At 38.9% G+C, this 26,752-nt stretch overlaps 1 protein-coding gene across 2 annotated transcripts in view; it reads left to right on the top strand.

Annotated features, from left to right (window-relative positions):
* Window positions 1-26,752, top strand: part of LOC116063262 (zinc finger protein GLIS1) — a 78,196-nt gene that overhangs the window by 50,516 nt on the left and 928 nt on the right. The window contains exons 6-10 of one of the 2 annotated variants that reach the window (XM_036008505.1): window positions 2,103-2,201; window positions 5,321-5,462; window positions 10,088-10,268; window positions 25,531-25,661; window positions 26,520-26,675. In XM_036008505.1, coding sequence (XP_035864398.1) covers window positions 2,103-2,201; window positions 5,321-5,462; window positions 10,088-10,268; window positions 25,531-25,661; window positions 26,520-26,675 — 709 coding nt within the window. Of the gene's footprint in view, window positions 1-2,102; window positions 2,214-5,320; window positions 5,463-10,087; window positions 10,269-25,530; window positions 25,662-26,519; window positions 26,676-26,752 lie in introns of both variants that reach the window. The other variant, XM_031318145.2, reaches the window with a different exon arrangement.

Here is a 26,752-nt window from a genome sequence, read left to right as displayed (position 1 = left end):
AATAATAGAAGTCAATCATAGCTCTGGAAATCAAGGATATTATTTAGGATAGGCCTTTGAAGGAGTCTTTCAAAAATGTAGCCTAAAAATGAAGCAATTCAATTAGTGATTTGATTATATGAATCCAGAATTAAGTTAATGTAAATTTTATTCTGCTTCCTTTAGCTATATTCATTCAAGTCAATTAACTTTTATTGATATACACCAAGTTCACAAATTTGTCTCATAGTTCTTTACAATATGAGCAACATACGACACCCTTTGTCCTTAAGCCCTCAATTAGATCCCATATGTATATTTCAGTGAAGGAATAAAATCCTCCAAACTCTTCAACTCAGTCTAATTATCATTGAACGATTATTTACGAGATTATTAACAAATGATTGTAAAAAAAAATGAACAATAACAAAATTAAAATGAATAGATTACTCTTAAGTTGTATGGCAACAGTCAATTTGCTACAAAGGGTGTCTCTTTTTCTTTGACATGATGGAAAGAACTTGGTCACTTTTTTCCCCCTGCACTCTACCCTATGATCAGAGGTGCATTCAGGCTTTATGAGCAGGTACTTAAACAGCCAGAGAGAATAAAACATCAGTGATGCTGAGCAAGTAGGAAGAGATCTGTAGTGGCACACAGTGAGGCTTATTTTAAATCAGTAAATGCTCAAATTCACCACAAAACTTGAATTGAAAGAGATATTCATTTTAATAGTATTTTTATAATATTCATATTTCCAGGATATCTTCCCCCTGTGTTCCTGTATTGGCCAGCCACCAGTGCTTTTGGTACATGTAATAGTAAATCACTCAGAACCTTTACTTCAGTAGAGTTTTGAATGCAGACTTGTGTTATTCTATCAGTAAGGGATTTTCCTCCTCCAGCCACTCTTTCCACAGTAGGGCAAATGATACAGCTAATCTGGGACCATGATGCTTATGGCTTCACATTAACACTCCGCTAAGGCATTCACTGTGCCTGCCCACCCTGCCAAAAACACTTTGAGGGAAAATCATTTTCAAGCTTTAATGGTATTTATTCTGCACAGAAGTTGTGCTTGATTTTTATTTTTTTTTTTACTCAAGGTTCTGTGCTGTATTGGGTGCATTGCTTGACAAAACAAACATGGCAGAGATGAGTGGCACTGTAAGAGCCTTGTAATAACAATGGCTTATTTACAGAGAAGGTCGAGGTATGGAGGCAGAGCTAATAAAGACGCGTATCCCCTTACACTTTAATGGCCAACCTATATTCCTGAGGATGAAAAAAATGTTTTGCCGTGAGGGGAAAAATCCCTCAATCAGCTAGCTACATGCTATATTTGCTTGGTTAATGAGAAGAATGTGAAATGATGAGGAAACTCCATGACAGTGCAGTCGTTTTACAGATGTCATGTCTGTTTCTCTAATCTGTCGACATCTCCCTCCTCACAACCAGTCTGTATGTCAGCATACACACTGACACACAGTACATACTGACCGTATAGAGTAACATTACCAACTTTTTATTGGTCCACAATATCCAATGTAGAAAATTTCCCATCACAGTCCTATTTTAATTGTGCAGAAAACAACTAACCATGTCCTACTGTATTTTTTAAATATTAGCAGAGTGTTTTACATACATTGTCGAGTATTGATATTAATCATGTCACATTGATGTTGTCGGTAAGAAAGAGGGTTCATTACTACACTGGGAGAAGAAAACGAGGATAGCCCTACATGCAACAGCAAGTGAAACAGCACATAGAGCAGCTTTAAAGGCCTGAATTTAAATTAAAACGCTACATGGAGATCATTTCATATTGAAATATTTTATAACGAAATCTTTTCTTTTTTTCTTTTTCATGCTTTTTTTCCTCTTCTTCAAATTCTGTTATTCTCAGCTGAAAGGTAGGACTTTAACTTTGCCTTTACTTCAACAGATTTTAAACTTAGTGTATAAATTGTGCTTACTCACACCCTAATTTCCCCAATTTCTGTCATTTCTTCTTGAATAACTGCCAGACTTTTTTTCTTGTGTCTCTGTCCTTACAACAAAGTGAATTTAGATGCATCTACACTTTAACCGAATGTGAAACGTTTTTTTCTTTCTGCTTGTAGAAGCCGTACGCATGTCAGATCCCCGGCTGTACCAAGCGCTACACAGATCCCAGCTCCCTACGCAAACATGTAAAGATCCACTCGGCCAAAGAGCAACAGGTGCGTAGAAAGGTAAGACACCTTCTACAAGAGAGGGATGGAACGAATAGATATTGAGATAAAAATTGTTCCTGTTGTCAGGTAGTAACTGATTTGTCCTTTTTTTAACATCAAACAAAAGAACAGAAAGATGAATTATATGTCTCTAATTGGAAGATGACAGTAAATTATTAAACTACTAATTGAAAAAAGGGGGATATTATCTATCACGTTTCATTTTTCATAACAAATCCTAGTGGGAACAATATATATATGTTACATGTTATTGCTGACCCCTCACATGTCTTACACCCTCATTATGACCTGCTTCCATCAGGTCGACGTTACAGGGTCCCAAGTAAACATAAAAGATACCTCAACAGATATAAAAACGTATTCATTTCCATATCAGTAAATCTCCTAAACTCAGGCCATAAGGTATGAGGAGGGGTGGAATGTGTTTGTACTTACTTTATTGTTTGCACATGTGTTGCACACTGTATTGTATGTACTTAATGTCTTGTGTCGGTCCATGTATGTATATATTATATGTATTTTTATGTGGCAGCCTTTTGTCCAAGACAAATCTCCCTTGGGACAAATAAACAAATCTTGATATCGGTGGCTTTGCCTGCGTATCATGTAGAGCACAGTGGCCTTTCAGCATGACTTAATTCAAGTCAATACGGTAGGGTTACAGGTTTAACGAACGGGCCAGCTCTGATGTACATTATCTACAGATCCATCTAGTTGGTTTAATTGAGGGGTTGGGTAGCCGGGGTCTAGTAGCGGGGTGTCTTTGAGAATCGCTTTCCCAACAATAGATCAGGTTTGACCACATTTCATCGTGTTCATGGTCAAAAGCCTATTCTTTCCCTGACTGGAAGTGGGTAAATAACAGAGAATGGGCTCATTGTTGTGGAAGGGGCTGGATAGTGGCAGGCTGGATGATGTGTTTCTTTGCTTAGCGCCGTAAAAGGAAACACATGTGTGCTTGTAGCATTGTTAATAAGCTGTACTGTGGAATACCCCAGTGGCCAGATGTTATGGACAAATGTCAAACAAACGCTCTCTTACTCCACTCTTGGAACGGTTCAGAGAAAAACTGTTAGGAGTGTCGCTGTGGGGAGAACAGAGCCCCAATTACACGTGATGAATAGTTTGCAGGGCCCTCATAAGGATCCCCAAGAGGACAAGCACATGCACATTTATTGACATACAGTATCTTAGTTTGGAATCAAAACGTGGATTATGACAGCTATAAAATTCAGTCAATCATCTGTGATTTAAGTGGCGGGATAGGCATAAGGTCTTAAAAGACGTAAGTCACGCACAGATAAAGCTGTTATCTGTCCACTTGGCTCATCGCTGTCGATGAACTAGATGGTTGTGATAATGCTGAAGAATGTTTCCAACCACAAAATGTGGAATTGATTTTCATTGTGGATGGATGGACAGACAGGCAGACACAGAGAGACAGATGGACAGATTGATAGGGTTGGAATGACAATGAAGAAAAAACCTTGGTGGACAACATCGACTTTGTCATCTGTAACTGGAGCACTTTGTTTTAAAAATACACTCGTACTGGTCCAAATGACTCACAGCAACACTAATGCCTTGTGGTATCATAAAGTTATCACTTCTTACTATTATAGGACAAAATATGTTTTATTCAAGATGGTTAATATCACAGCATGATGACAAAACCAAACTTGATTTACAATTTTAACAGGTTTACATGTTGATTTCCTAATGAATTGAACCCACGTATATTGGATTCAAACGATAAGGAGCCTGTTGCACAGCTGTTGTTAAGTTCAACCTTAGACCAGTTATAATGTGTTTCCTAAGTGGAGATTTACACATTACTGAATTAAAATGGGATGCATGTTCTTTGTGAATAAAGCATTATAAATACATTGGAATGAACTAAATAAAAGGGGTTGTACTGCACAAATACTGCCAGGTTTAACTGAACCGACTGACAAAGCTACATTAGCCTGATAATATATAGCAGTTAAACCCTTGAAATTGAAGAATCGAATATGATTGATACATCTGTTTTAACACTTTTGTTTTATTAGTGATGTAAATGGGGTCGATTTTAATTACAATGTTGGTTAGGTTAGCATATTGCATTGTTGTTCAACATAATTAAAGAACCCAGTGCAACATTGCGGCTCATTGATGTGATGTATTAGCTTGTGGACAACAATGCACATCTATGGTACAGAAGAATTAACTACATCAGGCTTTTATGAATGAATAGTAAATCTACTGTAGCATATCATGTCCACTGCTATTGTTTGTCTACAAAGCATCATCTGATATTGGAGCCAAAGCAGATGCCATTGAGACCTTTGGTAGATTCTCCTTTCTCCAGTCAGTGTCTTGATTCTGGCACACCATGGTGTGTTATACACTGTTGGTTTGAAATGCTTTTTCTTTCTACTTATTTCTGATAATCAGCTAAAGTACTGTCCCAGTCCCTGTGTTGAATTTACAGGTTCTTTGAAGGTAAATCTCCTGAGTAAAGGAAAGATGTGGTTGTTAGTACAGCCCTGGTGTGTACCTCAGCAACTGTAATGTTTTATTACAGAGAAATCCACTGACGTACACTACAGAGGTCAGCTGCCCCACTGATCCATAAGGCAGATGTCCAATTTCTCCAACTGACACAAGTTTCCTTAGGTGTAGGTTTCTTCTGCGTGGCCTGTGATCGACTCTCCAGTTGAAATGTGTCTTCAGTTGCCTCCATTACTGTTGGCAGTGAGAGAAACAGAAGCAATCTCGCATTGGCTCTGAGTTGGTACAGGGATCACTTACCTGCAATGTCCAAGGCCAACGCATGACTCAAAAAGGAGCGTATGATCTTTCCTTTGGTTCCCCCTGACTGACAATGTATTCTCATTTGCTGAGTTACTGTTTCAAAATAACATTACAATCGCATTAGTGCACAAAAAGAGTAAAAAAAAACACACCCCACATAGGGTACAGTCTACAAATAGACAAAACTGAGCCTGTGCTTTGTTGTGAGGTTGTGTAATCTTGCAAACCAGATGGAGTTCTCTTTAAATGACTCAACATCACTTCTTGTAAACATTTGTTTTGTTTATTCTTATGTTTGTGATTGACAGCTTCGGCCCTGTCCTCACCTGGAGCAGGACGTCCTGAGTGACTGTCTATCCATGCAGCACCTCCAGAGCTCCACCTCCTCACAGCATCTCTACAACGGCAAAGATGGCCGTTCTCCTGGACTGGGCCAAGACATCTTCGCAGGTGCACACAGGAAGCTGCTCTGTCATCTAGCACCCTGATTATGTAACCTCTTCCCCTTATGAAAGCATAAAGTAATCTAATACTTTGTCAGCAGCAACAACTCAGGTCTCTAATCTCTCTCTCAGTGTTCCTTCCTTGTGTTTCTTCCCCTCCCCCTCATACATCTTTATTGGCAAGAGATTTGCAACACTAAATAATAACAGTAAAGAAAACAAATTGTTCATGAAATACATTTATCATTCATTTCCCCATGTTTCCCCTCCAGTTTGGCTTCTTGTAGTCTCAAGATATGTGTCTCTATGTGTTTTTGATCACTGCCGATTACTAGCCATCAGTCCTGTGTCTGTGGCATTATTTTCTCCCAATTCCTCAAAATAGATTTTCTATTAATAGTGTTTTAACCAAACTTCTCTTACGTCTTATTACAGATATGAAGTACAATACAACTCAAAGGGACCTTATACCCTAGTATTTGTTGCACTTTACATACATTTCTCAAAACACTATTATTTTCTGAGATTTCCAAAAAAACGTGAGTAATCCACATCAAACTCTCTCCAACGTATCTGACGTCTATGTAACTATGTAATCTATGTAACATTAACCGTGGGTGTAAAAAAATTATTCCATGACAATATTTTTTTTGTTGCAGGTATCCAAGGCACACCAATATTCGTTTCACTGCCCATTACTTAAATCTCTGGTCATATTCAGCTGGTTGGAAGTTACTATTGCATGCTACCCATTTTAGTACATTTGTATCTTTCTGTGTTTTATAAATTTTTTTTTAAATATTTTAAACCACAAATATAACGTGTATGCAGGTATTTCATCTATATTGATTTTAAATTTCTTTTAACACTTTTCATATGTTACACTTTCACAACACATGCTAGAATGTAAGTTAATTATGGCATAAATACCTCTTATCCTTTGCTTTTGGGCTTGAATACAACATATGATATGACACCATTAGTAGCACCATCCTCTGTGGTTGAGCAATTCAAAATGTGAGTAAAAGAGACTGGCCATGTCTCAAAATATTGATGAGCCATGGAGTATTTGTTCCAAAACAGAAGAACAGGCCAGCAAGTGAGGTCTGACCGCCAGCAATCCCAACACCTGGCAAGGCAATCACCGAGTCATGGTGGTCATCAACAGCCATGTCAACATTCCTGCAGATGTATTAGGGAGATTTTGTGCTTTCAGGCAGTAAAAATCATACTTACGGCGCCTTTGGTCAAACACAAACAAATTACACCACTATAATTTATCTTTAATTGCTTATACACATTTCATATCAACATTTTAGCTGCTGGACTCTACTCTGTTATTTGAGTTTAGAAGTAAGTTTGTTTGGTTTGTATTTCATAACCATATCATGTTAACCTGTCATCTTGTCATACAAAGGCTGCAAAACCCATTACAAACCACTGCAAACGAAAACTTTTGTTCATCACATGTGGCCTTTAAACTTCCATTTTTCTAATTGATGAATTTGACCGCCACCAAATGTCAACACTACTTTGGATTGGGAACAGGAGAGAGATAAATCGATTATAACAATCTTAAAGACAAGAGAAATTCCCCGTTTATGAACACATCTGTCCTTGTTTTCTGCCTGTACCCCATCCAGGCTCCCTGTTGCTCTCTGTTATTGTTGCTGGAACTCAGCGCACCATTGACGACCATGAACGCTCAACTTGTCTTTGAATGTCACACCGGGCCTCTGAGTCTTGGCTTTTCCCTCTCTGTTTCTGAGTGGATGTTGCTTGCTCTCTTGTTTTAAATGGTTTAAAGCCCCTAGGAGCTCGCTCGTGAGCCGATGCCAAAGCATTCAGGGATGCAGTGTTATTCAAGGCCAGCAAAGATGTTGCAGGTTGGCATTCAAGATCCCCATTTACATGAGTTTCACTTTGTTGCAGGCCCAATAGGATGCATGGAAGAGGTGGGGCAAAGTGGGCAGCTATCCCATCATTAGCACTTGTGGAGCAGAAAATGAGTCATGCTTCCAGGCAGAGCTAAACTTGTTTTCCTGTTCGCAGGTTATAAGTCTGCACTTATTCACATGGCTGCAGCGAGACTTACGAGAAGCCCCTCTCTGTTTTATAGAGCATAATTAGAGTGTTCCCTGATTAACCAGAGGAAGCACTCATCATAGTTTTAGTGCAGAGGTTTACATGCTCCTGCTATTATGCTGAATGGCTGATATACCTCTCCATATTCCTCTCACACAGAGCTGTCTCCCTGAACTCGACCAGAGGCACTTCAGAGCCAATAAACAACATCTTCAGAACATAATCCTCTACTAACCAGTAAAGAGTGCCATCAGATCCTCTCACTCTCCCTCCACAAGGAACTAGTGATGAAATTGAGGCAATCACAGCCATTATTTGTCGACTATTTTGCCGGTCTGGTAGCAGATGTTGGGGCTAAAGGGGAAAACATTTAAGGTCTGTGATTGATGATTTGGGGGTAATGAATCAAGCTTGTAACCATTTCAGAGTGCTGTCAGATCAGGCCCCGGCATGCTTCCACTTGAGAACAGCTGGGCCTGGAAACGGCAAAACCAGGAGCACCGATCTTTTCCCTTCCTTTCATCTCCTCCTGTCCTCTCCTCTCGTTGCTGGTGAACTTCTCAAGACAGTCAGCGCGCCACTCTCCTTGTGGATGCTGGGAAAGAAATCAGACAAACGGAGCAGAAAGGTGGAGAGAGTAGATTTATTGTGTTGGGCGAACAAGTGGAGATCCAGTATAAGCTCTCTTAACAAGAATCGGTGTCTAGTTCTTGATTTCACTATGATTTCTCATCTCTCTCTGGAGTAACATTTTCAGATTAAACCAGTGGAAACTTGTCAAGGCAGCTGATGGAAAGGTCAGATGTTTTACAGAGGATCTGTTGACCGATATGTACAAGTGCAGCTCCAAAGACTGGTAGACAACATGCACAATGTGAATTATCACCATGGACCATGGTCTCAGAACACTTCACAACAAAAATTGACAATTTACAATTACAATTTACAATTTACCCCATATAAAGGCAAAATTAAATATAAAATTAACAACACAAAAGAATATAATTTGAACACCACAGGTTAAAATTGTTAAAACATTAAATAAAACAACGAAGGATAGTGCATAATAAAATAAACAATAAAACAAGGGTTCAAAGGTTATGGATTTAAAACATGTCCATAATGATTTGAATAAAGAAATGTTTTAAGTCTGGATTTAAAAATATGCACTGACCCTGCCTCCCTAATGTTGGATGGAAGACCATTCCAGAGGGAGGGCCCAGGTGACCAGCTGATCTTTTTTTTATATTTGGGATGTTCAGGAGACCAGCATCCATAGAACACAGGGGGCGTGCTGGGATATATGGTGTAAGTAGCTCACTTAGGTAGGCAGGCGCAAGTCTTTTTAGGGCTTTATAAGTCAAAAGAAGAACTTTAAAATCAGCCCTGGCTTGCACAGGTAACCAATGTAGAGCTGCCAGAACTGGTGAAATGTGGCTACATTGTCAAAACTCGGGCTGCCTCATTTTGTATGAGCTGGAGACTTTTGGTCGTACAGGCAGGGAGAGCTGAGAACAGCGCATTGCAGTAATTGAGTCTTGATTAGACAAATGCATGAATTAGTATTTCAGCATCATGCATTGATAGCATTGGTCTTATTCTAGAAATGTTGCCTAGATGGTAAAAGGGGGTCCTAGTGATAGGAGTATACTTATTTTCCCAGTTTTATACGACTGCAAAATTACTACTTTTGGGTTTTGGGCTATAGTTCAGACAAAACATGACATTTTAAGATATCGACTTGGGCATTGGAAATCTATTATGGCCATTTTTCACTAAGAATAAAAAGAATTATTAATTGCAGCCTTAGTTTGCATTCTGAATAGGAAAAATGGATCAGTGTTTGATTGAAGTCCACAGCTTGAAGCAGTAGAAAAGTTGGCAACATGCAGCCAGCTTCAGGAGAAAATAATGCAACCCCCCACAGTCCACTGTGTCAACAAAATGTTAATCAAATATGATTTACAAATACTCAATGATTGAATAGCGAAAGACATATTGGACATTTTGGAACAGAGTCAGGAAATGATACTATTTTCTTTTATTCTGCACGTTTCCAGCAGTGTGTAAGACGTTTTAAAAAAAGACATTGATACAGTACAATGTACATACATATGTGCACATGCAGAAATACATGGCATATACATCTACATGTACTCACATAACTATAAACGTGAGCGGCAGCGTGCACAAACACACAAAACAGAGGCTATACAGTAACCCTATTCCCCCTTTTAAATTCCCTACTGTTTTAAGTCACCGTTCACACACATGTAACATTTTAGTTTATTATTGTGTATTAAGAACAAACAGCTGAAAGGACGAACAAGGCCAATCCCCGCGGCAGCACAAAACAATGTACCCTAAATTACAAACAGCGCAAACACAGAACATTTTCTTTTACAAAGCTCTCTGATTGGATGAAGGTTGTCAAAACAAAATCCTGTTGCCATGAAATGGCTTTTAATTTGCTCAAAGGAAAGATGGAGCGCAGGGCCCTAGAGTTTATTTGGCACATTTACTGAATTAGCTTTGTTTGTCTTTCAGGCCTGTACCCTGGCTCCAGCACCCCCCATCACAGTGCCTCAGTGGATCTCCTCTCCCCTACCCCCAACTCCACCTCCGTCTCCACCACGGACTTGCCCTCCCGACAACACAGACTGGACCGGGACCTTGGCAGCCCTCATCACCTGTCCCCACTGGCTGCCATGGACGGCACAAGAGACGGGTGAGTCCTTCATGGATGTATTCAGCTTTGGAGATGCATCATATTTACTCTGTCCCTATTAAAGTAGGCAGAGACAGGAAATATTAAACCTAGTTAACGTGTATATTTCCCGATTAATGAGTGGAAAATTCAACGAACAGTCATATCACAGTCCTGTCTCATGACCAAAACTTCTTCTGGTCAGCCTCTGTGACATCACAGTCTGGTCTCTAGCTGAACACTCAATGGATAGGGCAAGAACATGAACACTTTGTCTCAAACAAAACAGAATACATTTACCATTTTCACACATTGACATGTAAGTATGCGTATAACTATACAAACACACACAGGTCAGTTGAACTTTCTTCCTCTATACTTCCTGCTGATAGTATTATGATCCTCATGCTGATTTTGACCCACTGTGCTTCCATTGTTTTTCACCTATTTATCATCCTGAATCAAGGCAGATCTGCAGGGCCAACCCAGTTAGATCATGTTAGGTTAAGCCTCTCAGTCCTGCTGACAAACCCATTTGGTTGTTTTGTTGGAAAGAAACTCAACTCCACAACCCCTAAAGACATCCCTCGTGGGAAGAGGGGCTGTGCTGGTCACCACAGGGTCAATGTGACACATCACCAGCTTTATTTCTGGCACTGGACTTGGTGTTCATAAGGTCCCCCATCTCCACTGGATAGGACAGCATCAGCGCGATGACCAAACTACTTGGCCGGACATGATTCACACTTTAATGAGAGTAAACTGTGATAGGATCATCGTTTGGTGTTTATGTTGTGAGCTGTTTTATCCTCAAATGACATGAACCAACACATTTGAAAACAGAGAACATTACCAAACAATTCCCATTGTACAAATCTACTCGTTTGAATTGTTTTACAGACAATCAGACACTTGATTTGTCTGTAATGTCCTGCATTAAATTATGCCATCTTAAAAGATGATGCTTCTTCCAGATAATTGTGAAAATAAGTTCAACTGGGGATACTTCAAAAGAGAAAGCAATAAATCTGAATTTAGTATGATTTCGTAAGTGTGCCAGTATTGCTACATCTTTGGGATAGAAGAAAATTAATCTATTCGATCCTGTTTTAAATTTCTTGTAAATGTAATGAAGAAATGTATTGACTGTAACGAGAATACATGGATTGTTGTATTGAAACAGTTTTAGAAAGCTACCTCTTACTTTAGATATTAGAGAGTATCCAAGTGTGTGCGTGTGTGTGTGTGTGTGTGTGTGTGTGTGTGTGTGTGTGTGTGTGTGTGTGTGTGTGTGTGTGTGTGTGTGTGTGTGTGTGTGTGGGCTTGTTTAACTATATTCGTGGGGTCCAAAAACCGGGAGTCCAGTATACTTGTGGGGTCCCGACAGCTTTGTGGGGCTAAAGGGCTGTTTGAGGGTTAAGACATGGTTGTAGGATTAGGGTTAGAATTAGGTTATGGTTAGGGTGAGGGTAAGGGTTAAGGTTAGGCATTTAGTTGTGATGGTTAAGGTTAGGGTAAGGGGCTAGGGAATGCATTATGTCAATGACGGGTCCCCACAAAGATAGTGCCACAAACCTGTGTGTGTGTGTGTGTGTGTGTGTGTGTGTGTGTGTGTGTGTGTGTGTGTGTGTGTGTGTGTGTGCATGCATGCGTGAGTGAGGCACAGCATGTTTCCTATTAGTGCGCATGATTTCCCTCCAGAGCCAGCAGAGCTACAGAACCCGGGTGTCGTCAGGAGGCACAGTGTGTACTGTACTAAACAATGTGCCGAAAACCAGGGAGGTAGAAAAGGAAAACAGTCTTTTACAGTTTAATAACATTGAGAAAGAGTGGATGGAATCAAGCATCGTAAACCCTGTGTTACAAAAGTTATCGTGTTACGTAAACATGCTTTCTTTTAATTCTGTGGTCTGCTCTATGGGTGTCTGTATGTGTATATACACTTTTATGGGAGTGTATACAGCATAGGCGCATGACAGAATGAGGTTTGATGCCTTTCTTACTCTAAGAGCTGTGCATGCATTTGTACTCCGTATGTGTGAGTGAGAGGAGTTTACATATAGTTATCCAGGAAACACACATGATTGCATGTGATTGGGGTGTGAGGCACAGCAGACTGCTCGATTTCCAGCACAAACAGTGCAGCAGGCCGGTGTGGCAAAACCGTCTAGATGTAAACGTCCGAGCGCCACTCAGAGACGCCAGGTCGGCCTGGAAGCATCTGGAAGGTGATGTGTTGTTTCAAGCCTTGAAAGCAGGAGGAGAACGCTGTCGAAATTACGTTGCGGTTTCAGTGCCTCCTTCTCTGCAGCATGCACAATTACCAGCACGAGGAGAGAAATGGAAAGTGAAAAGGACCTGAGTAGGGGATGCTGTAACAGCGGTTACACAGGCAGGGTGACATTATTGGATGTGAGACGTGGGTCTGTTCCTTTGGGTGCTTGATGAGGAACATCTGAACATTGTGTGTGTGTGTGTGTGTGTGAAAAGGTGATTGGTTGGCAGTGAGAATCCCCTTTTTCCTAACATATGTAATTTAAGTGCCTATTATGCCAAATAAGTAATCTCCCGTGTTCCTTCCCCACCTTAAGCTCCTACATACTTGTGACGTGATGACAATGCATTAAAACTGCAGCAATTTCCAAATTTACAGATTTCATCAAATCAAGATGTGTGACCTAAAAGCAGCCATAAATGAACACACACACATACTGTAGTGCCATATCTGTTCATCACACAGTGTGGACCGAGGGTGGGGTGAGGAGTCAAAAAGCGAGTTGTGGCAGGGGACCTGCAGTACAAGCAGCCAGGCATGAAACGTCTACTCACATTTGCCTGAAGATGGAGCATTTGATTTACATGTTTAAAGCCTTGAGTATACAGGCTGCTGCCAAAGTCAATATCAGCCCCACACTTGTTTTTCCCAAACGGTTTAGCAGGACATTAAACATTTTGACAAAATTATCAAACTAACCTGCCTCTAGTGTGGCAGCCTCTGACCTCATAGCTAAATGTGTTTACTCTGGCTCAAATGGGCCATTTAGACTCTTTTTACTTTATAAATACCAGTGTCATTTTTCTGAAGCTAATATTAAAATATGCCAGTTTAAATACATTTGGCGATCGGCATGGCACGAGTGCTTGTGTGAGTGAGAATGTGTCTGTAGGGCCTCTCTCATAGAGATGACTGTTCGATCATGGCGGCCTGTGCTCACAGAGAGATGGGTGGTAAATGTTGTCATTCACTGCCTCAGCCATATGTGGTTATATAATTGCGGAGGGGAGAGTCTACAGCTTTTACCTGCGTATTGATATTAGAGCCCCTCTGCAAATATTAGTCTGAGGTGGTTTGATACCTCAGCAGTGATTGACACAGGCTAATTGAATTAGAGTGGCGGCACAGAGCTACATTAAGAGTTCCTGCTCTGAAGGGGGACGTTCACGGCTCGTAACTCCACACTCTCTGTCTTCCAGCCATTATCATTCTACAATGATCCAGAACGAGTGTCAGTCTCACAGCCCGAACAGAAACATTTTTGAGGTCGTCGCTCATGACAGTATCATGACATACTCATTTTGTGGTGCTCGGTTATTAATGTGTAGTCTTCAATTAACCCGTCAACACAAACGGTTAACTCACAGAAAAGATTTGGGTGACTTACTGTCAAATTCCTCTGGGAAGGACTGTGATTAAAGATGGATCCTTTGTGTTGAGGGCAGTTATCTTTTTCTGGGACTAACGGGGAGCTTTCGGGGCCCCAAAATATATCCCAAGCCATGGCTGTGCTCTTCACACTGGGGCCTGCAGGGATGGCTTAGCTTTAGATTAGCTTTAGCCAGGATGCTGTAGTCTGTCTCTCAAGCACAGCTTTAGCTTGCTAACCAGAACCAGAAGTGTTCCCACCGATCTGCGCCAAAAAAGCCCCAGTCATTCATCAGAGGGGCTTAATGGTCGGAGAGATGAGAGGCGAGGCAGAGGGTGTTTGTGGAGAATGTAGGGTCTGTGGAGGACAGGGTCTGATCCTCGCTCTCTAGTGGGACAGTTAGCTTCAGGTGGAGGAAGATGAACGAGGAGCAGAGCAGGACTGCTCATGAATCTTTAGGTTTCTTTCCATCCCATCATGCCTCAGTACAAAGAGCCCAGACTCCAAGGGCAGCTTCTCTTTAACACAAGAGTACATCAACATGAAGTAATGTTTCTGAACAATGGTCGCAGTCAACGTCCGTGTCCGCATACATGAACACAAGTCATTTTGTCTGGACTTGTGTGGCTTCAGGGCAGCAAACAGTCCAAGTTGGAAGTCCTTTTCATCTTCTTGTTGTAAGATCGGTGTTTAGTCATGAACTTCTGTGCTGAATCAAAACGTATTCCCAGAATGACATCAGCGTTCCCATATTACTCACAGAAACATTTACTGGCCACTCAAGTCAAAGTCACTAAGCTGTGTTCTCGCAGTGAGCAAAGAATGAGGTCTTATAAACCTTCTAGCTCATCACATCCCTCTTCTCCACTATCGTCATGCAATAAAGGTCACATCCAGTGCTCGAAGTGGGCAGGTAATAATAATAATAATAATAATAACAATACATTTTATTTATGGGCGCCTTTCATAGCACTCAAGGTCACCTTACAGTTAAAACAAGCAAAAAAATACAGTTAAAAAGGCAAATATAATTAAAACAAACACATTTAAAAGATTGAGATACAAAAATTAAAATAAAGCAATCTATCCATTATTTTAAAAGGTGCGGTTTATGGTACGGATGGATAGCGGGAGGGAGTTCCAAAAGCGAGGAGCAGAATGGCTGAAGGCTCTAAACCCCATTCTGGACAGGCGGGCAGAAGGAGTGGAAAGCAGTGAGGAAGAGGAGGATTGGAGTGTTCAGGATGGAGCATAGGGCTGAAGGAGTTTAGAGAGGTATGGAGGAGCGAGATTATGGAGGGCTTTAAAGGTGAGAAGAAGAATCTTAAAGCCAATACGGTATTGGACAGGGAGCCAGTGCAGTTGTTTAAGGAGTGGAGTAATGTGTTTAGTACTCACCGGTACGCAGTACCGGCACTTCTACATTTTACTCTTAAACATACCTGCACTTTTTCTTGCGTACCGCTACTTCTCGCATGTAGCCAGTACTCTACCACTGACAGAGAAAGCGTCAGTGTTAGAGAGATTGACCCTAATGTTACATAAACTACACTACCCAGAGGGCACTACGTGACTTACCTCAGTTCGGAAAAGCTGTCTGATGCCTGCAGCCTGACCGTAACAGATTTTTCACTGCTGAAAACCTAGAAACTAAAAAGAAGTGTGTCGAGTTTGTAAGTTGTTATGTTAGCCTGGCTTCAGAAAGGTACTAAAAGAACCAGACATATCAACAGAGGTCCAAATCCAACCAGAAACATCAGGTACGATTCATGAGCTTCAAACTAACGTTAATGTTGATGTGAGCGGAACAGCTAGCGTTAATCAGGAGTCTGCAGCTACCAACCTTAACGTTACCTTTGTCAATGACACCGACGTCAACAATAACGTGAGTAACGAAATACATGGATGGCCTGACTGTTGGTCAAGGGACCAAGTTATGTATTTTTGCTCCACGAACAGCTGGCTCATTTTTAAAGATAACAAACTAGGCTGCAAAACATGTAGCAGCATCCTGTCACTTGCTGGCCAGACAGAGAGAGGACTAAAGCTGTCAAGAGAATCACACACACACACACACACACACACACACACACACACACACACACACACACACACACACACAACTTGTTTAAATAAATACATACATTTATGTTGTTAATAAATAACAATAAATTGTTGTTGTACCAGCAATATCTCCAAGTTTGGTTTTTCACTGTAGAAATCTCAAATGTCATAATGATTTGCCAATGCAAGAGAGTACCGGCACCTTTTTTTTCCACTTCAAGCACTGGTCACATTCATCTGTTATAGTAGACAGGACACAAGGGTATTTTACACATCTGTCCACACTCTCTCTGACCTCTAAACCTTCTGAATATTTATTAAATTTAGTCCATCAATCTGATCGCCTCACCTTAAAATCCCCTCCAACTCAACCAGGAATCAACAGGTCAGCGGTCAAATCTCCCTTTCATTGCAGTGGGACAGGAGTGGGTGGGCTGGCTGGAAAAAGCACTAGTGCAGGATGGTCAGTGAAGATGAATATCGGGGGAGAGATTAACGTGACATATGAAAGATTCCCCTCATACCTTGAGCCTGAGTTGCTAGCAAGCTAGAGACCATGAGCAGGGCCGGGGGCAGCTGGCAGTGATTAGCTTATGATTCACTTTAGCTGCACATAGAGGCAGCTTGTAAAAATATGAACAGTATAACTGTTTCCTGAGTTTGTGCTGACAGCAGCTCCTGGGGGAATGCTGCTCTCTGAAAGGAACACATGGCCACGCACTGGGCCAGTGCCAACCCATGGATTAGCCACGCTCGCTAACAGCTAGCTTTTCCAGAGCTGGGCTAACACAAGGTGCCACACAAGCTTCCTCAGTTTTGTAGAGATGGACATGGTGGTTAAGTGCAGTCCATATATGATCAAACACCTAAATTTAATACCCAGATGAACATGTCGATGAGTAGTAGACCAAAAACCTTCAAAGGAGAACAATTGTGTTACCCAGCTGTTTCTCCCAAATGCTTCAGTCCTACTGCATCACCTACATGTTAATGTTAATTCTGCAATATGTGAGATATGGAGAGTCCCTCTTTTTTTTCAAAGTTAGTAATTAGCAGTTGTGTCTGAAGCATTTAGATCTTTGACATACCAGCAATTCCACATTATAAAAATATCCCATCATAAGTAAAAGTGTTTTTACTTGAGTAGTGAAAAGTATTGGTAGCAAAATGTACTTAAGATATGTAAAGTAAAAGTCTTCATTAGGTGGCAAAATGGCCTCTCTCCATGTTATATTGCATTGTTGGATTATTATTACTGATTATTTAGCTGGTTAGCTTATTTTACTACTTTATATAACGTTGGGTAGTTCAATCTTCAAGAATACATCATATTTCATAAGCTGTCAATGAATTGAATGGAGTAAAAAGTAGTTTCCCTCTGATATTTAGTGGAGTAGAAACATAGAGTTGTATAAAATAGAAGTACTCAAGTAACGTACCTCAAAACTGTACTTACAGTAGGTACAGCTTTTAAGTAAATGTCCTGAGTTACTTTCCACCACTGGATAATAGAAATCCCAGATTTAGGGCATTGTCACCAACGTTCGTGTTTAGTTACATTGTATACATTTGATCCTGTTCTTTTTGGTTTCACATAGTGATTTTGCTAGCGCACTAAAGAACTTTCCATGACATACCTATGGCGTGTCGTCACCACGTACGTGTGTTGCGTCTCCCTTTGATTGGTGAGTAGACGGGCGTTCGTCTGACATTGGCGTGTTGTCATTTTGGCATTTTTTGGCAGGTAGTCTTTTCCGTATGAATGAAAATGAATGAACAAATGAATGAGCAAATCCCCATTACGTTATTATGGTATTACTACCAGCAGCAACAACGTCAGCACCAACTGCAAGCGCAGCACCAACTACAAGCACAGTACTCGCGAGAAATGTACGTTCTCGTAGTTTTTTTCATCTTGTTCTAGCGGGGGGGGGTTTCCGGGTTGTTCTTCTTCTTCTATGGTACGTAGTTGCCTAACTTTCTGTAATTGGTTCGAAAGTCTGAACCATCCAAAAAGTGTTTTCATACTGTAAACGAATGAACCATGGTTCAGTTTGGTCGGGACTGAGACCACCTCTTTTGATTGGACCAAAATGTGGTCTTTTGATCTGGACCGTGGTCCGAGGCAACTTTCTCACCTGCAATTTTGGTTCGGACCAAACTGAAAAGTCCGAAAGTCCAGACCAAATGAGGTAGGTGTGAAAATGCCCTTAGATGACCAATGACATATCATCATGTGTTCATTGGCTCAAGGTCTATCTGTCCCCCACATTTCATGGGATCCATTCATGTGTTTGTGAGACAGGCAAACAAAAGGAAGAAATATAGGAGCAAAATTGTGACCTCTCTTATAAAGAGTAAAAAAGAGTATTACATTTTCACGATGATCTCAATTGATGAAGTCAGAAACACTGGGGGCCTAAGCTATGTCCTACAGCTCTGTAATGTTAAATAAATTCAGCATGGAGGCAAGAACGCGCCGCAGCTTCTCGCACTTTCATTTCACATGGTTTACCATCTTCCTTCATCGGCCGCGCTCTGCCAAATGCCCTTCACAAAGCCACTGCCAGCTACTGAGTACTGGGTGGGACGTCCCTCATGCATGGAGCGGTAGGTCATATAGTTGGCTCCAGCCAGGCCAGCAGTGAGCAGTCATCTGAGGGCTCGGCTGCCTCCAGCAACACTCTGTCATCACATTCATATAGCGCTTAGTGCAAACCATATGCTTCCACAGCACAGTGGTGCATAGTAACACAGCAGCAGTTTGTGTTGGCATTCCTGATATGCAGTCTTGAGAGGGTACTAAGTAGCTGTTGAGTATTTGGGAAGGTGATTGGCCAGCTCTGTTTTTAAATGCCGGTCTGTTGGCTATCAGTCTGGATTTGGACCATGTTGCCGTTACTTTAAGTTAATGTCAAGTGTACAACATTAAGTAATTAGATTGATGGTCTTTTTCAGTTTCTTGTTAACTTTCACATTTAACGTTTAAGTGGTTCTTACTGCTCCTGGCTAAATATGTCACCGTGATCTTATGAAGGTGTGAACAAGACGCGCATTAAATAACTCTTATAGCATGAAGACTAGCCTGGAGAGTTATACTAGAGTATTTCTGAAAATACCAAACTATTCCTTTAGTGATTAAATTCAGACTTGTGCCATGTTAACAGAAGCCCACTCATGTTTCATTTGCTCAGGCAGATACTGTACGTCTATCTCTCCCCTTTCATATTTAGCTGACGAAGTCATAGTATAATATGTCAAAAAAAGTGATAGAAAAGTTATAGTATAGTATGTTGAAAAAAGTGATAAAAAAGTAATTGTATAGTATGTCGAAAAAAGTATTAAAAAGTCATAGTATAGCATGTCGAAAAAAGTGACAAAAAAGTCATAGTATAGGATGTCGAAAAAAGTGATAAATAAGTCATAGTATAGTATATCGAAAACAGTGATAGAAAAGTCATAGTATAGCATGTCGAAAAAGTTATAGTATAGTATGTTGAAAAAAGTGATAAAAAAGTAATTGTATAGTATGTCGAAAAAAGTGATAGAAAAGTCATAGTATAGCATGTCGAAAAAAGTCATAGTATAGCATGTCGAAAAAAGTGATAGTATAGTATGTCAAAAAAGTGATTAAAAAAGTCATAGTATAGCATGTCGAAAAAAGTCATTGCATAGTATGTCCAAAAAAGTAATAAATAAGCATGTTGAAATAAGTGATAAAAAAGTCATAGTGTTGCATGTCGAAAAAAGTCATTGTATAGTATGTGTGTGAACAAGACGCACATTAAATAACTCTTATAGCATGAAGACTAGCCTGGGAGTTATACTAGAGTATTTCTGAAAATACCAAACTATTCCTTTATAGTGATTAAATTCAGACTTATGCCATGTTAACATTAGAAGCCAGCTAATGTTTCATTTGCTCAGGCAGCTACTGTACATCTATCTCTCCCCTTTCATATTTAGCTGTCCTGACGAAGTCATAGTATAATATGTCGAAGAAAGTGATAGAAAAGTCATAGTATAGTATGTCGAAAAACGTCATAGTATAGTATGTCGAAAAAAGTAATAAAAAGTCATAGTATAGTATGTCGGAAAAAGTGATAAAAAGTCATAGTATAGCATGTTGAAAAAAGTGACAAAAAAGTCATAGTATAGTATGTCGAAAAACGTGATAGAAAAGTCATAGTATAGCATGTCGAAAAAAGTCATAGTATAGCATGTCGAAAAAAGTCATAGTATAGTATGTTGAAAAAGGTCATAGTATAGTATGTTGAAAAAAGTGATAAAAAAGTCATAGTATAGTATGTCGAAAGAAGTCATAGTATAGTATGTTGAAAAAAGTGATAAAAAGTCATAGTATAGCATGTCGAAATTAGTGATAGTATAGCGTGTCGAAAAAAGTGATAAAAAGTCATAGTATAGTATGTTGAAAAAGGTCATAGTATAGTATGTCGAAAAAAGCCATTGAAAAGTCATAGTATACTATGTTGAAAATATTGATAAAAAAGTCATAGTAAAGTATGTCAAAAAAAGTAAAAAAAGTCACAGTATAGTATAGTAGGTCAAAAAAAATGATAAAAAAGTCATAGTATGAGCTTGTCGAAAATAGTCATAGTATAACATGTACAAATAAAGTGATAAAAAAGTCATAGTAAAGTATGTCGAAAAAAGTGATAAAAAAGTCATAGTATGAGCTTGTCGAAAATAGTCATAGTATAGTATGTCGAAAAAAGTGATAAAAAAGTCATAGTACAGCATGTCGAAAAAGGAGATGAAAAAGTCATAGTACAATATGTCAAAAAAGTGATGAAAAAGTCATAGTATAGTATGTCGAAAAAAAGTGATAAAAAAGTCATAGTATAGTATGTTGAAAATAGTCCTAGCATATGTAAAAAAAAGTGATTAAAAAAGTCATAGTATAGCATGTCGAAAAAAGTCATTGTATAGTATGTCGAAAAAAGTAATGAATAAGCATGTTGAAAAAAGTGATAAAAAAAAGTCATAGTATAGTATGTTAAAAAAAGTCATAGTATAGTATGTTGAAAAAAGTGCTAAAAAAAGTCATAGTATATAGTGTGTCAAAAAGTCATAGTATAGTATGTCAAAAAAAGTGATAAAAAAGTCATAGTATAGTATGTCGAAAAAAGTGATAAAAAGTCATAGTATACCATGTCAAAAATGTGATAAAAAGTCATAGTATAGCATGTCGAAAACGTGATAAAAAAGTTATAGTATAGCATGTCGAAATTAGTGATAGTATAGCGTGTCGAAAAAAGTGATAAAAAAAGTCATAGTATAGTATGTTAAAAAAGGTCATAGTATAGTATGTCGAAAAAAGCCATTGAAAAGTCATAGTATACTATGTTGAAAATATTGATAAAAAAGTCATAGTAAAGTATGTCAAAAAAAGTGAAAAAAGTCACAGTATATTATAGTAGGTCAAAAAAAGTGATAGAAAAGTCATAGTATAGCATTTCGAAAAAAAGTCATAGTATAGTATGTTGAAAAAAGTGATAAAAAAGTCATAGTATAGCATGTCGAAACAAGTGACAGAAAGGTCATATTATAGCATGTGGAAAAAAGAGATGAAAAAGTCATAGTACAGTTTGTCAAAAAAGTGATGAAAAAGTCATAGTATACTAGGTTGAAAATATTTAAAAAAAAAAGTCATAGTATAGTATGTCGAAAAAAAGTGATAAAAAAAATCATAGTTTAGTATGTCGAAAAAGTCATAGTATAGTATGTAAAAAAAAGTGATTAAAAAAGTCATAGTATAGCACGTCGAAAGAAGTCATAGTATAGCATGTTGAAAAAAGTAATAAAAAAGTCCTAGTACAGTATGTCGAAAAAAGTCATAGTATAGTATGTCGAAAAAAGTCATAAATTAGTCATAGTACAGCACGTCGAAAGAAGTCATAGTATAGCATGTCGAAATTAGTGATAGTATAGCATGTCGAAAAAAATTATAAAAAAGTCATAGTATAGTATGTCGAAAAAGGTTGTGTTATAGTATGTCTAAAAAAGCCATTGCAAAGTCATAGTATAGTATGTCAAAAATAGTCATAGTATAGCATGACGAAAAAAGTTATAAAAAAAGTCTTAGTATAGTATGTTGAAAAAAGTGATAAAAAAGTCATAGTATGAGCTTGTCGAAAATAGTCATAGTATAGCATGTACAAAAAAAGTGATAAAAGCCATAGTATAGTATGTCGAAAATAGTGATAAAGTCATAGTACAGCATGTCGAAAAAGGAGATGAAAAAGTCATAGTACAGTATGTCAAAAAAGTGATGAAAAAGTCACAGTATAGTATGTCGAAAAAAAGTGATAAAAATGTCATAGTACAGTATGTCAAAAAGGTGATGAAAAAGTCATAGTATAGTATGTCGAAAAAGGTGATAAAAAAGTCATAGTATAGCATGTTGAAAAAAGCCATTAAAAAGTCATAGTATAGTATGTTAACAAAAGTGATAGAAAAGTCCAAGTATAGCATGTTGAAAAAAGTTATAGTATAGCATGTCGAAAATATTGATAAAAAGTCATAGTATAGTATGTCGAAAAAAGTGATGAGAGACTGACAGGAACAAAACTCCACTTTATCTATTTGTATTCTCAATTTTCAAATTTAGGTCTTCTAACTAATCACCCCATACTGGAGTTGAACACTCAATCTTAGCTCTTTCAATCAGTCCCTTATCCCTCTAAGCTATCAAACCTGATATGAAAAGTATGTTTTTGGCAAATTTGTCTCTTCCACTTAGTATATCGGCTATCAAAATTTAATAAAACACATTGGATTTGAACATTCAACCTTCTGTCTTTCAGTCATTCTCTTATCACCCTCAGCTAACTGACCTGACATGCAAAGCATGATTTCAGCATATTTGTTGGAACTTGGAACATGTAGGATTTGAACTCTCAATGTTCTGTCTTTAAATCATTCTCTTATCAAGCTAAGCTATCTGACCTGACACAAAAAGTGATGAGAGAGACTGAAAGGAACAAAACTGTCTTCATCTATTTGCATTATTCATTTCTGTAATTTAGGTCTTGTAACTAATTGCACCATGCTGGATTAGAACTCTCAGTCCTCTGGCTTCTAATCATTCTTTCACCCCTCTGAGCTATCTGACCTAACTCAGTTGGCATGTTTTTGGTCAAATTTGTCTCTTTCACTCAGTGTATGTGACCTCAAAACATACTGAAGAACACAGGATTTGAACACTCAACCTTCTGTCTTCCAATCATTCTCTCATCACACTAAGCTAACTGACCTGACTCAAAGCCAATGATTTTGGCAAATTTGTCTCTTTCACTTAGTATATTGGACCTCAAAACTTCCTCAAACATAACAGATTAGAACACTCAACCTTCTGGCTTGCAATCACTGTCTTATCACTCTAAGCTATCTGACCTGACTGAAGAGTTTATGATTTTGGCATATTCGTCTCTTTCACTTAGTATATTGGACTTCAAAACTTCCTCAAACATAAGATTTGAACACTCAACCTTCTGTCTTTCTGTCACTCACCCTAAACTATCTGACATGACACAAACTTTATGTTTTCGTAAAAAAGTCAAAATATAATGTCGAAAAAGTAATTAAAAAGTTATAGTATAGTATGTTGAAAACGGGATAATAAAGGTCATAGTATAATATGTCTAAAAAAGTGATAAAAATGTTATAGTATAGCATGTCAAAAAAGTCATAGTATAGTATGTCGAAAATAGTCATAGTATAGCATGTTGAAAAAAGTGATAAAAAAGTCATAGTACAGTATGTCGAAAGAAGTCCTAGTATATTATGCTGAAAAAAGTGATAAAAAGTCATAGTATAGCATGTCGAAAATGTGATAAAAAAAAAGTCATAGTATAGCGTGTCGAAAAAAGTGATTAAAAAAGTCATAGTATAGTATGTCGAAAAAGGTCGTGGTATAGTATGTCTAAAAAAGCCATTGCAAAGTCATAGTATAGTATGTCGAAAATAGTCATAGTATAGTATGTCGAAAAAAGTGATGAAAAAGTCATAGTATAGTATGTCAAAAAAAATCATAGTATAGTATGTCAAAGAAAATCTGGAAGAACATGCTCCACATAAAAAGGCCCAGCCTAGACTGAGACTGTCGAAAAGGGGATAATAAAAGTCATAGTATAGTATGTCGAAAAAAGTGATAAAAAGTCATAGTGTAGTATGTTGAAAAAAAACTCATAGTATCGTATGTTGAAAAAGTCATAGTATAGTATGTCGAAAATATTGATAAAAAGTCATAGTATAGTATGTTGAAAAAACTCATAGTATAGCATGTCGAAAATAGAGATAAAAAAGTCTTAGTATGTCGTAAAAAGTCTTGAAAAAGTCATAGTATATTATGTTGAAAAAAGTGATAAAACAGCCATAGTATTGTATGTTGAGAGAAGTCATAGTGTAGTATGTCGAAAAAAGGGATAATAAAAGTCATAGTATACTATGTTGAAAAAAAGTGAATTCACACAATGAGTCGATTTGCTTTAGATAACTGACGCGGGGCATCAAGCAAAACTGCAGCCTCGTCTCACTACATGCACCTTTCAATCTTAATCTGATGAGTTATAAAAACAAATCACCCTCCCAGAGTTGTCCTGAAGGGTAAACTTATCTATAGAGACCAAAACCGTTTTTTGAACCAGGCTATAAACATGTTTAATTATGCTGTAAGGTTAGGCATTTTTAATATTGGGGTCTATGGAAATTGATTCACTTTCTGCAGCCAGCCTCAAGTGGCCACTCGCTAAACTGCAGTTTTTGGGACTTCCGCATGTGCCTCACTGCTCAGCATGGGAGGTTGCCCCTTGATTTAGACCTAAGATAGATAAAATGAAAGTAAACTTGAATTAAAAGTGGCATGTCTGCAAGAGTCTTTACATTTTTGCTAATGTTTTTACAACTTTGATTTTGAGATGGAAATTCTGATGTGCATACTTTATAGCAATGACAATGTATCAAATGACAAATGTATACAATGGCATGGCAAACCTTTATTTAAATGATTAATATCCAAAAATAAGCCAATGTGGAAACCTCCGTTGTTCTCCAGGCGTTAGGGTCCACAAAGTCACAAACATGTCATCTTAATAATTCTAAGTCATAAATGTAAACACTATTGTGATTTCTTCTCTTGAGGCCACAAAGCCTGCAATGTGCCTGCAGTGTGTGTGTGTGTGTGTGTGTGTGTGTGTGTGTGTGTGTGTGTGTGTGTGTGTGTGTGTGCGTGCGTGTGGGGTGTGCACTTGAATGCGCACCCTGCTGTTTGTTGACTTAAGATCATAATATGTGGTAGGAGGACGATTACGTATGCCCATGTTTCCACACACCTGGAATGTTTCTTCTCCTGTGTGTTTAGATCACCAACCGCTCCGCTAGGTTTGTCAGATCATGTGGTTAGCAGGCCAACATCTAGCTCCTGCTTTGATTAGGATTTCCCAATTGATGAAGCATTTTATTAACAAATGTATTGAGACCATCTAGAAAGGATTGAAGAACAGATCGAGAGGTTTAAATGTATATTTCACCCGCCCTTTCTGTGTCTCCTCCAGGGTGTCGGGTCCCCTCCTGTCTCCAGGCATGAAGGGAACAGGGACGCCGCCTCCTCCTCTGGAGAAACAGCATGTCCACCCTCACCACAAGCCCTACTCTCACTATCACCACCATCAGTCTGCCAACGACGGTAAGACTGACCTAAAGACATCTGTCTGAATGTAAAAAAAAAAAATCAGGAAATCTGTTTTGGCTTGAATTTAAAAATGTTGATTGGCGTTTCAATTTAATATCCTGAAATTGTTCCCGTTGCAGGCGATTCAGTAACATGTAGTGTGAGCAGTACTCTTGTATAATTTCCTATAAGGGAATTTGCTGTATCAAATCACTTGAATATACATAAGAACACCCCTGTGTCCTTTTTTGAACACTTGCTATACCAGCAGACACACATGAAAGGCCTCAAAGAGAGGAAGTTGTCTTTTAGAGCAGCGATACTGCCCCGTGGCTCTGTCAGAGCATTTTTAGGACAGAGAGAGATTAGAGTCGCAGAGACCGAGTGGGGAAAACCACATGCCGGAAGCCTTTTCCCTAAACTGAATTAACCAACAAAATGCTGGCTCATGTGTTCAGCTGTCTCTCAGTGCCCTAACATGGCAGGCTCAGCTGTCACTCCAGAGCCTTTTTTCCTAATGCCTTAAACACTGTTTTCCCTGTAAAGATCTACACATGGACGTCTCTCTAACCACACTGTGGTCAGGGAGTTGCGTAAAAGCGCTCCAGGCAAGGCTGCTTTCCCATTATCATGACTCCTGCGGTCCATTCCGAGTACAAACTGAGACGATGGGGATAAATGTTACATACTATGGGGCTGGCGCAGTTAGCACAAGCACAAATATAGCATTGTCATAATTTGAGATCCACGTTAAGTTTCATCCGGATGGAGCAGGCGCTTACTGACCTTGGGAACAATCACCCATAGACACCGGTGGCAGTCGATCAAGTCTGGCTTCTATTTTTCTCCTCAACATCCTCCCTCATTTCCTAGAATACCAAGGCAGCTTTCAGAGCTGCTTCCACTTCGGAGACTCTTACAGGATGGAGCAGACGGTCGGCGGTGTCCACGTCCCAGGAGATTCTCACGCCTACACTTCCCATCAGCACAATGGCTTCCACATGTCAACTAGCAGCACTGGCACTACAGGTGGGGACATTTTACCGAGACTCTGACCGTAAAAAGAGCTCCAGAATGATTTAATCAAAAATGTGAAACAAACTGCT

Source organism: Sander lucioperca, chromosome 2, assembly GCF_008315115.2.
Source record: "Sander lucioperca isolate FBNREF2018 chromosome 2, SLUC_FBN_1.2, whole genome shotgun sequence".
NCBI lineage: Eukaryota > Metazoa > Chordata > Actinopteri > Perciformes > Percidae > Sander > Sander lucioperca.
The sequence above is the reverse complement of the archived record's forward strand: the minus strand, read 5'-3'. Positions and strand labels throughout refer to the sequence as shown.